This window comes from Cryptomeria japonica, chromosome 10 (genome assembly GCF_030272615.1).
Source record: "Cryptomeria japonica chromosome 10, Sugi_1.0, whole genome shotgun sequence".
NCBI lineage: Eukaryota > Viridiplantae > Streptophyta > Pinopsida > Cupressales > Cupressaceae > Cryptomeria > Cryptomeria japonica.
In genome coordinates, this window is record NC_081414.1 from 13,156,310 (window position 1) to 13,168,951 (window position 12,642).

Here is a 12,642-nt window from a genome sequence, read left to right on the forward strand (position 1 = left end):
ATACCCCTATGGATAGACAAAGAAGGATAGAAAGAATCCTTGGATGCAAAATTGTTGAGTTTCCTTCAACCTATTTGGGTCTCCCTTTATGCTTGAAGCCTTTGGAGAATTTATGGATGAAGCTGGTTGATAGATTCAATTCCAAGTTGGCTAGATGGAAAGGAGCCCTCCTTAGCCAAGCGGGTAAGGTGACGTTGCTTAAAGCTACCCTTCAAGATTTGCCTATGTATGCCCTTAGTCTGTTCAAAATCCCTAGAAAGTTTGCGGAGGCAATTGAAAGAATTCAAAAAAATCTCTTATGGTCGGGAGTGGAAGATAAAAATAGAATCCCCCTTATTGCATGGAATAATATTTTTACTCCTAAGGCTTATGGGGGTTTGGGATTAAGGAATATTATAACTATGAATAATGCCTTGTTAGCTAAACAAATTTGGAGAATGAAAGGGGAGGAAAGAGAATGGAATTTAATCTGGAAAAAGAAATATCTTTACATGCAACCATCTGAGGAAAAATTTATGGAAAATTCTTTTTTTGTTGAAGGCTTTGCAATTTGGAATGTAGTTCAAATGGCTAAAGCTTGGGCAACAACAGGAAGAACGTGAAAATTGGGGAATGGGAGAATTATTAGATTCTGGGAGGATAGATGGCTTATGGATAAACCGTTGGAGGAAATTCCTATCCTTAAGGAATGGAAAGAGTGGTTCAAAAGTAGGTATGGAGTCTTTGTTAGAGACTACTGGAGAAATGGGAAGTGGATTGAGTTCAGCCAGCTTTGTCCGGGATTAAAATTTCTAGAGATTTTGCTTTCTTCTAAAATTTTTATGGACAATGTTGAGGATTGTTTGATTTGGAGGGAAACTTCGGATGGGAAATATTCTGTCTTTAGCTTTGTCTATCCACAACAAAGTTTTGGATGAGATCCCTTTGTGGGCTAAAGTGTGGATAAAGAAGTTGACGCCCAAAATTATTATCTTTTTTTGAATTTTTATCCAAAATAAGGTGCTAACTCCTGATAATCTCCATAAGTGTGGATTTGTTTTTCCTAACAGGTGTTCTCTTTGTTGCAGGGAGGAGGAGTCTTCTTGTCATATCCTCTACCAGTGTATTTTCAGTTAGGAAATCTGGAATATTATTTCTAGTAGGTGGAAGTTGAGTTGGGTTTTCCTGAACACTTTGGAAGAGTTTTGGCAGCAATGGTATTGTCCTATTTCCAATTCTAAGAATGTTGAGCTTTGGAGACTTACCCTCCCTAATGTCATATGGAACATTTGGAAGGAGCGCAACAACATGATTTTTAGGGATAAAGGTGCTAACCCTGAAGTGGTGGTAAATAAAATCTATAGAGGGATTTTTGAATGTTTAAATGGAACTGATCATGGTTTATCTGCTAAAGAAGACTTTAATGAAAGATGGAACCTATCCAATAACAGAATCAATATGGATAAGGGTAGGGATGGTCTTGTCTGGTGCTTTCCTTCTTAGGGATGGATTAAGGCCAAATTTGACAGGGCGTCTAAGGGGAACCTGGGGAAAGTTGGTTATGGGGGCATTGCCAGGAATTTTGCTGGAAGTTGCCTTGTGGCAGTTTCCAGCCCTTTGGGTAATCAAACTAGTCATTATGTTGAAGCCTCTGCGACTTTGAATACTTTGATTATAGAAAAAGATCTTAATCATGATAATCTATGGTTGGAGGGAGACTCACTTAACATAATTAAATGCCTTAAGGGAGAAATTGAGCCTTCGTGGACTATAGAAAATATTATTTTTAAAGCTAGAGAAATTATTGCTAGCTTTAAATCTATTATCATTGAACATGCCTTTAGAGAAAAAAATGGGGTTGCAGATGGGTTAGCGAACCTTGGCGTAATTTTTGAAGCTCAACGTATTTGAATGGGGAAGTTAATATTGATTTTAATATTAAAGAACTTATTAGAAAGGATAGATTTATGGGGAAAGATGGATCACACAATTAATCATGAAAGTTTTAATGAGTAATTTTCAAATTTTTAGAAAGGTAATGATGACACGTCAGAAGGGAAGAGTCCTAATCAAGAATATTAATTTTCCACACACTTTGTGGGTATGCATTTTAAAAAATTTGAGTGTCATTTGGAAGAAAGATCTGAAGTTGCAGAAGAAGAGAAATTGTAAAATGAAATCTAAAATGGGGGGGATCTAAGAAGAAAGGAACCTGATAATATTTCTACATGGAAGGAGATGCCTAAGGTTTGGGCAAATCTGGAGAAATGATTCATGACGAATTTCATGGAAAAGCTGGCCGACTATGATAAAGGTAGAGTTAACCTAGCGGTCACCAAAGTCACTGAAAACTGGATAAATGGCTCCTTCAAAATTCATGGTGTTAGGTTTAAGCTGGATGCGGATCTCATTGCGACGGTCACAGGTATGCCCCATTCCGGTCTTAACTTCTTTAGAGACCTGAAAGTGTCTAATAATGTAGTTAAGATTTTTCTGCGTAAAGAGAAGGAGAGAGTGAAAATAGGAAAAGCTACGGGGGGTATTATGATGCTTCCAATATTAAGAAAATTTGGGGTTGTGTGCTTAATGCAATTATGAAATATATTACTGTGGAGGGTCATTTTACCAGGGTCCACACATACCATTCCGTGCTTTTAAATCATTTTAGACATGAGAAGAGGATTTCTCTGCCCTATTACCTCTTTAGGTCTCTATCGCGGTCTCTGAATAAGCATAGCAAGAACCCTTCTTCGCTTGTGCTTCATTGCGGTCTTATTTTGCTCATTTATGAGTATTGCAAGATTTTGGCTATCCTGGAAAACAAGAGTTTGTCGGTGTTACCAGGGAAAGGAAATAGGAAGATGGAGGAAGGCGGGCCTAGCAAGGATGAGTTGACACAGAGCAAAAAGGGTAAAAAAGCTACTGTGGAGAAAATTCAAGAGGACAAGATTAATCAAAAGGATACAAAGATTGATTCAGAGGACATTGGAAAAGATGGAAGTGAGATGGAGACTGATGAGTTTGAAGGAGAGGAGAGCTAGAAAGAAGAGGAAGTGGGGGAAGAGGAAGGAGGAGTTGAGGATGTTTCTGATCAAAATAGTCCTACCCACAGTGTGAGCATAGGAAATGTTAACAACAACCAATGGAGGAGCAAGACAATAAGATTAATGAGGAAAGGGAAATGGAAATTGAGCAGGAGAAGGACAAGGAAACTGAGCAGGATAAGGACAAGGAGAATTCGAGTAGGGATCAAGATAAAGCTAGAGAGGGGATAATTCTGGATAAACTCAAAAACTAGTCCAAGGCTCATATGGGTTTTGATAGGTGGGTTTATGAAGGAATCAAGAATTTGAAAAATACTGATAAGCAACAGGAAGAGAAAGGGAAGAAAGCTGAAATAAACCAGGAACAATGGAATAAAGGTTAGGAGGAAAAAGTGGAGAAGCTAGAAGCTCAGATTGGTAATCTGGAGGAAGGAAAAACAGCTATGAAAAACTTTCTGGTAATGATTCCAGATATCCTTACCTCTGTGACAGAATTTAGAGGAAATTACGAAGTTCCTTGATGGTTCTAGCACCTCCAAACCTGTCATGGACCTAGATATTGATGAGGATGCTATTAAGTCAGGGACAGTGGAAAGTGCTCCTGGTGGTGCGGCAAAAAGAACAAGGGCAAGCATGAAAAAAGCTGTTGTGGCCTCTTCCAAGGATATCCCTAAGCTTAGGGACAATATTAAAGATTTGTAAGGGATTAGCGGAAATTTGGCTAATGCCCTAAAAAACATTAAGTAATTTGTCTTCTATCTTTTTTATGTTATGGTTGGATGTGGCTGGTTTTGTTGGGCTTTTTTACTGATTTTTGCCCATAACTATGTTGGTTTTTTGGCAGTCTGTCTTTTCATGTTTCTTAATGCTATTATCTTTTAAGGATCTTTTGTAAAGGGTTTTGGGATCCCTTCAAAACCTGCTTTTCCCGTAATAAAAAAAAAGTTCCTCATAGCTCATTTTGTAGCCATTTAAAGGGGTATTGGATTTGGTTGTGATGCTCTCCTTCTAAGAGTAGTTACCATTGGAGGAACCAAAAGATTTGGATTGCTAGCTAAGAATGATATTGTCATTTGTTTACTACTCATACAATCTAACTTCTAATTAGATGATTATGATTTTCAAGTCTCAATGAGTGTACAAAAAACACTATTGATGTTTTCATTTGCATTTAAGATTTATCCTGTATACAAGCTAACACCAATAATGGGAAATCCTCTAAATGTGGGATTTGATTTGTAGAATAATCTATAATAATTTATAAGCTATTTCTTCTTATGATTATCCATAATTCTAATGCAAGAGCATCTAGGTTCATAGGCGATCCTGCACCACCCAAAAAATGTATTTTTTAATTTTAATTTTGGTTTATTTTGGTGGTTCTTTGCATTTCTCAGCATCAGGAAGCATTGGTATGATAAAAAATTGTAAAATTGTAAAATTTAGTCAATTTGCAAATTTGAAGGGTCTCATAGACAATTTTGTGAAAATAATTATTTTTAAAGGTCCATAAGATGAAGGAAAATCATTTTAGGGATTTATTATTGATTCCATTTCACCAAAAGTGCAAAAATAATAGTAGACAAATTCTTCACTATGCCTAAATTTTGAGTTGGTAGTTTTAGAATTTTTTTTTGGAGTTTCATGATAGATGAAGAAAAATTCTTTTGCAGAAATATTTGTGTGATCATTCTAAGAACATTTACAAGTTTTTTCATGAAATGTGCATCTAGTGGAGAGTTATGTAAAAATACATTTTTTTTTTTTTTTTGGCAATTTTACTAAAATTTTTAACTATGGTTTTGTGAAAGTTAAAAGTAAATGAATTTGTAGGAAGGTTTAGTGTGGAGTCCTTTGATGTAATTTAAAAAAAAAATCATCTCAATCTTTAGTTCATGAACTTTTACATTCTGTCTAGAAATTCAAGTCTTTAAGCTATCACCAAAATATGGCAACTACTTGGTAAATGTCTCCATAAAATTGTATACATTAAGGCATAATCAATATTTTATGACTATTATTGGAGACTTCAATAATGAATATTAAGATGTAGCTTAATAGACATATTTATGTAAAGGAGGAGGCACCAATATTTAATGATGAAAAAAGTATTTTTTTATTATTATTGTTGTTCAAGAAAGAAAAAAATAAGCACAAATTTTTTGAATGGAAGATAAAAACGTTTTAAAATAATATTTTGTAATTTTTTCCTTCGCATCAAAGATGAACAAAGAGAAAATTCAAATAAATTATAAACAAGGAGGCTACCCAAACAAAGAGTGTGGTGGTGCGGGTAAGAGATGAGAGCACATAAAGTGTGTCCAAATTGTGGTACAAAGTACACCTATAATTATCTTGGCTAGGGTTTTTGTGCTAGTAGGCATAAATTACTTTGTTCAAGTAGACACACATTTTTGTGTGAATATGCACACATTGCGTTTTTACTTAAGTTCTCTAAAGTATGCCATGGCTATGAAGGCCAATACCATTGAAGTCCTCCTAGGGTGAGGGTGACTTTTCCAAGTGATCTGATTCAGATATGTACTATACTTATTATCATTCAAAGATATTTTTAAATATAAATGAGATAGAGTTGATTTAATTGAATTGTTTAACTTGATGCCTTTTCTTCTTTTTCTTACATATTTATGACATTTGATATAATCTATATATTATTGATGGTGTTCTTAATATCCTTAAGTCTTAAACTTGTTTTGATTAGATAAGCAAGGGAAGGGCCCAAACCCATTACCAAGTAGCCATCAAGCACAAGAAATAAATCTCAAAAGCAATGACACTAAGAAAGAAAAAAGGTTTCAACCAGAGAAAAATAACTAGGGACAACAAAAACCACAAAGAAGACCGATTAGGTACCAATTAAACAACTATGAGTCATTTGATAGTTTGAGGCCTTTAATGACCTACCACTCCTTGTTGAGGAATTCCATTTTATCTAAATGAAACTCAACTCCTTAGGAGAGAGTCTTGAGCTAGCCACAATTGCTGAAGGAGGATTAAAGTGGGGAGTAGATTTTGAGTGACTTTTCCTCTTTCAATATGAGGATGGAGAGCTATGGTGAGGCTGAAGACTAGCTATTTCCAACTTACATTTAGATTTTCTCTTTTTCTAACTCTTATTTAAACATTTGGGTAGTGGTGGTTATATTTTAAATAGAGTTCTTGCAGTACATAATTAAATCATAAGTATTTTTCAATAACTTCCCTTGATTTACTTTGAACTTGGTGAAATCATCTTCCAATTTCTTTCTTTTCTCTATAGAGTCCACTTCAAGCTTAATATTCCAAACATCTTTATCTAGCCTTTTTCAATTTTCAAAAGTATTCGTGATACTCTCGAGAGAAACCCATATATATTTGTTGATAGTCTCCTCCAACCATTCTTGAGCCAGAAAATACCATAATTAGGGGTACTATCTATTGGAGTAATTTTAGGATAATTATGTAATTAATTATTAATTAGGTCCTTTAATTGTTTTTTTACTTAAGATAAACTTAGGTGCTTTATTTTATCTAGGTGTTATGCTGTTTTAGTCAGAGTTCACTTAGAGGAACTTCTAGTTAGTTTTTTTAGCTTGTAGTTGAGCCAAATTTATCTCGTACTTTTCATTGCACTTTAGTTCTTCTAATTTTAGGATTAGGACATCTCTTGCTTTCTATAAAGCAAGTCATTCTTTCATTGTAATTGTATCTCCATTATTGTATCTCAAATATTGTTTTGTGCAATAATACATAATTCTTTGGTTGTTATAGAGCATACAATCTTTCCTTGAACTCTTTTGTGTGATAGGTGTTTTTCTTGTAGATGATTCTTGACTCCTATGGTTGATCATCATCTTATACACTATCATATGTGTGAGACATCTATAAAAGGAAAGAAAAATTTATTTTGGTCTCCAGGGTTATGAAGTTTATTCTCATTATTGATTTTAATCTTCACATGATCTAGGAGAGAGATCTCCTCATCCCAAATCATGGTGTATTACACTTGTGTGGCCATATTAACTACCAAGTCTGCCACTGGGTTGCCTTCGTAGTACACGAGATTAATCTTGTGCCTCTATAAAATTATCAATTTTTGGAGTGACTCCCTAATCATATTCATGAGGCACCAACTAGGATTATCTTTACAAGTAGCATGATATTAGTAATATTAAATGAGTCCCCTTCAATGATAATTTTAGCTAGGCCTTTGTCATTGGAAATTTGAATCCTATGATAAGCAACCGCCACCTCAACAAAGGTAGAAGTTTGAAATCCTAAGTTGACAACATAGGCACAAATAAAATTACCTTTATAATCCCTTATAACTCCATCTCCACTTGCTTGCCTCAGATTACCATAAGAAGGACCATCAAAATTTAACTTGAGCCAACCAAGGACAAGGGGATAATAAGTTTTAAAAACTAGTTAATATTGATAAATATTTTTTTTGTGGATTTGTATCTAAATTATAAATATACTTTATAATATTTAAACTTCAAAAACAATACACAAATCCATTACTATAGAAAATTGATATATTAATCTTTTCAATTTTATACTTGGAGAAAAATGATATTACATATGAATGAATGATTTGTTATTGTGTTTCATCCCTTTTATGCATGTCTCTTAGGTCAAACTAGAGGTTGTGTTTAACTATCAATTAAAACTAAAATCTATTTATTTAAATCTTTTGTTTGTATTTTATATATTTATGCATACAATAAATATTAAAAAGTCTCCCCTTGAAAAAAAAAACCAACTATTTTTCAATTCTAATTTATATTATACTTAATTTCAAAAATACAATTTTTTTTTGTTTAACCCATGAACTATAAAATATTAGTAAAAGCAAGAATTGCAAAAGATATTAAAGACAAGGTACTTGCAAAATGCATGTAATAAATTAGCAAGAGCTTAGGAATATTTTTTTTTTTCATTGAAACTAATAGCTTTTTGACATAAGATTTTGTTATTAATTTATTTCACTAATATTACCTGTTTAGCCACGAAATTGATAACATCTTGTTCAGCTAAAAGACTATTAGCCTTTTTGACCACATACGCAAGAGGTATTTCCCCGACCTCTTCATCTGGAAGTCTGTACATTATTTCACAATTCACCATGTTAATGAATGAATCTGTAAACATTAATAATAAACAAAAATATTCAAATAAAGCAAGGTAAGAAATCTCAAGGCTATGTCAACAACTTATAACTCACGGTACAACTGCTCCGTCCAAAATCTCTGGGTGAGACAACAACAACGCCTCTAGTTCTGCAGGAGCAACCTGTAGGCATATAATTGTAAATTAATAAAATACATACAATCGAATTCAGAAAAATACATAAGAAAATATTTTTAATGTTACTATTACTGTAAAAATGTTACTATTACTGTGATAAATTGTAATGTATATTAGTACCTGATATGCATTATACTTGATTAACTCTTTCAAACGATCAACAACATAAAGAAACCCGTCCTCATCAAAGTAGCATAGATCCCCCGTATGAAGCCATCCCTCCTTGTCAATTGTTGATGATGTAGCTTCTTCATTACTAAAATAGCCTACATGCACCTCAACTTTGTCAATTTCTTATACTTCATAGAGCCTTTAATCTCCAATCTTATTAGAAAAAAATTTCATGACTCATTTTCACTTCAATGGGTGCCTATATTTGATGGGAATATTCTAAACATATTTACCTTTCATAATGATAGGACCTCTAAGACAAAGTTCCCCTTTTTGATTGGGAGGTAAAGGAGTCGCTTTGTCCACATCTATTACTTTGGCCTCAATATTGGGAATCAACAAACCAGCAGAGCCATATCTTTTATATCCTTCTCCCGTGGTCACTGATGTTGCACCGATTGTTTCTGTCATGCCATATCCCTGCATAATTTGAGTATTTTCAGCAAGACATGTAAAAAGTGTAACATTGAAACCAGGGGCGAGGGGTGCAGTCAATAAGTGGGTGCTATTTTTGAATTTTTTCAATGTGTCAAGTTATGATATTAATATCCAGATTCAACTGCATAGTTTTTGAGTCTAATCATTGATCCATATTTCATGAATAGAGGTTCACATGAACCACTTTCTAATTGTAATGAATGAAGAGTGGTTCATGTGAACTGCTACTCATGAAACATGGGTCAACAAGTGACTCAAAAACTACACTCCAATAAGAGAGCGATTCATTCATTCTCATGAGAACAGTTCATGTGAACCATCACTCATGAAATATAGGTCAATGAATTTGACTCAAAAATCAAAAAGTTGCATCTCAATATTGATACACTGTTTAAAGTATTGGGTTACATATTAAATACATATTGGATTAAAATAATATGAATGAATTGTCCATTTGTGAAATATGAATCAATAAGTTTGACTAAAAACTCAAATGCAATGAGTAGTAATAGACTATTCATTCCTATGAAAAAAAAAAAATTAATATAAACAGACCACTCACTCATTAAATATGAATCAATAAATTTGATTAAAAAATTAGACAAATATGTTTGATAATCAAATACACTACTTTAACATTATTGGGTTCTCTATTTACTACAGAAAAGTAGCATGTACCTCCAAAAACACAGCACAGATAAATGGAAGAGAGAGGGAGATTTGACCTGGAGCAGTTGAATGTGAGGGAATCTGTTGGCAAAGGCCTGGGCCACCTGTTTACCAAGAGGAGCTGCTCCAGAGCCCACATGCCTTACTGAAGTCAAGTCATATTTCCCTACCACGGCAGAATGATGAGTGAGCGCCAGAATAATGGGTGGAACCAGCGGCACAAATGTAATTTTGTAATGCTCAAAGGTTCTCAACATCTCTTCCAGCTCAAACCGACCCATCACAACGCATGTGGCCCCCACCGCGAGCATCCCTGCTACCAGCATTGTAAGGCCGTACACATGGAACATGGGCAGCACCGCCAGACTTACCATTTCCCAGGCATTCAGGTTTGATTCCGATATGATCACACCCAGCAGCAAAGTCACCATGGAAATGACGTTTCTGTGAGTGATGATCACTCCCTTACTCACACCCGTTGTGCCAGAAGAATACAGCAATGCGGCTGTATCTTCTTGCCTTATTTTGACTGTGGGCGCCATGCAGGGATCGGATTGTAGCAGTTCCCCGTAGGTGATAAAATGGTGTGCAGCATGTTTGTAGGATTCTTGTGTTATCACCACTAATGGAAGACCCGTAGGTTTTACTCTCTCTACCAATTCGGGTACTGCGAATGCAAGCTTCGCTTTGGAGTCCCTTGTCTGATTGCATCCAAATCTCAGGGATATGAGTTTTCTTTTGTAGGCTATAAAGAAATTTGAAGAGCAGTTTCTGGATTAGATTATGTAATAGTTTTTTATCAATATTTCAGATCATGTTTTATGATTCATCATCAATATCATTAGAATGTTTTCTGATTGAGTGTTCTGATAACATTCAATCATTTTGATGATGGATGAAGCATGATTTGAAATGTTGATTTAAAAATTACTATATAATCTAATTTAGAAACTGCTCTTCCAAATTTAATTTGTAGAAATTAAAAAGAAATTAAAAATGAAATAAAGAACTTCAAAATACTGTATATATATTTCAATTTCATTAACTTTTTTTTGGATCATACTTGATAATTTATCATCATTACTTTGAAAATAAAATCACAAGTTTTAAGAAATACTGGATTCTTAATATCATGATAAAATGTTAACCCAGATCCCCAAATAAGCTAATACAAAAAAAACTCTACTTTTTTTAATATCTTTATCAGGAAAGCCTGATCATTCATTAGATAATTCTGTTTCTGAATTAAATTGTGTTAAAGATTTTTAAATCATCATTTGGGATCACATTCTATGATGGATTATGGTATGTGATCTAAAACCTAAATTCAAAAAGCTCCTTCATTAAATATGATCTGAAACGTTGATTCAAACATCTTTAACACAATTTAATCCAAAAACAAACATTACTTCTTGATATTATGAATTGCAGAAATCTCTTATCACAAACTGATCATTCATTTCTAAAATGACAAATTTTGTAATAATAAGAGGGCAAAGTTAAAAGCATCTACAAAATGGAAAAACTTTACTTTCACCAGTTATTAAATTTTAAATTTTTTTTATGGCTGCTAACCTGCTTGATGATTTCAGCCGCTGTGTTGAGGGGATTGGTGGTGGTGGCGACTGCTCCAATGGACAGAATTCCCAAAAATATGACAGGAAAGTGAATAGAGTTTGGAGAAACTATGCACACCACGTCTCCCTGCCTTATACCCATTCTGTATAAGCCTGCTGCAACACATCTGATCTTGCCGGGCAATTCCTTGTACGAAATCTGTTGATTAGTTGAAGAATCAATCAGAGCTATTTCTGCAGCTCTGTGTTTGGGAGAAAGCACATAAGACACCACATCTAGGTATGGCTCATCTGGAATCGATCTGGGCTTATGTTTGCTGTAATACACTCCATTTTCCTTACAAAACCCACTTCTCAAATCTCTACTACATGGAAGACCGCCTGCTATCACTTCCTTCCCCATTACAGTGCAACCTAAGTAATAAAGTAGATAATTCTTCGTATATAGATCAAAATGGCTCTCCTCTGTGCAAGTAGTAAATAGAAATAATAACTCCAAACCGACGAGCTCCTTTTTGTTGGATTGTGACAACAGCTCAGCAATAAAACGATAAAACAAGAAAAAAATAAAAATAAATCGTATCTTATTTTTTTAAAGTAAACAGTTTTAAAGGAAATTCCTAATTTTCTGAATAAAACAGGTTTTATCTATGTTTAGTGATTGTGATTATCTTGGTGATATTAAATATATTGGTTGCCTGGCAGGTGCAAGAGCAATTGTTGAATTGTAGATTGTTACAGCAATTGTAATGTTATTGTAAATTGTGAGAGCTATTGATTTGTATAATTGCTTTTAGTGATTGTGATTATCTTGATGATATTAAATATATTGGTTGCCTGGCAGGTGCAAGAGCAATTGTTGAATTGCAGATTGTTAGAGCAATTGTAATGTTATTGTAAATTGTGAGATCAATTGATTTGTATAATTGCCAGAGCAATTATGATAGTAGCAGCTGTAAGGATTGTAATTGTTTTCTATGAACAATAAGAATATCGATACCCTTGTCCCATAGATGTTTCCTTGATGTTTTGTCAAGGTTGTACCACATAAATCAGCTTTTTCTGTGTTGTTCTATTAGTTCATCTTATTTTCTGTAATATTTCTTTGGCTGCAATATTTGATCTTTTGGGTTTATGCTTAGCCTTCCACAGCACTTTTACTATGTTGCATTTTGTCTACTTGTTAAATTTGACTAAATCAATTAAAGCTAATTCCTTATAATTTTATAATTAATTTAGAATGAATGTGGGATTTGAGGTTGCATTCAAATTAGGAAAAGGAACTTGTTAAGGTTAAAGAAAAAAGTTTTCTTTAATATTTATTATTGTTATTTGTCTTCTCAATGCTTATACAAGTCTCCATGCTCTCACCTCACTCTTTGAAGATCCCAATGACGAGAAAGTGGTTACAATAGTACTAGCACTAATTTTTTTCTATATGCTAGAAATCATAT

The 12,642-nt window shown here is 33.9% G+C and overlaps 1 protein-coding gene across 2 annotated transcripts in view; it reads right to left on the reverse strand.

The window, feature by feature from the left end:
• The window catches only part of LOC131069343 (probable CoA ligase CCL5), a 34,229-nt gene extending 22,557 nt beyond the window's left edge, over window positions 1-11,672 (reverse strand). Inside the window, exons 1-6 of one of the 2 annotated variants that reach the window (XM_059213707.1) lie at window positions 11,187-11,672; window positions 9,668-10,312; window positions 8,738-8,924; window positions 8,454-8,599; window positions 8,251-8,318; window positions 8,025-8,127 (exon numbers count right to left, since the gene is read on the reverse strand). In XM_059213707.1, coding sequence (XP_059069690.1) covers window positions 8,025-8,127; window positions 8,251-8,318; window positions 8,454-8,599; window positions 8,738-8,924; window positions 9,668-10,312; window positions 11,187-11,591 — 1,554 coding nt within the window. In that variant the 5' untranslated portion in view covers window positions 11,592-11,672. Of the gene's footprint in view, window positions 1-8,022; window positions 8,128-8,239; window positions 8,319-8,453; window positions 8,600-8,737; window positions 8,925-9,667; window positions 10,313-11,186 lie in introns of those variants that run through there. The other variant, XM_059213708.1, reaches the window with a different exon arrangement.
• Between the last annotated feature and the right edge of the window lie 970 nt (window positions 11,673-12,642).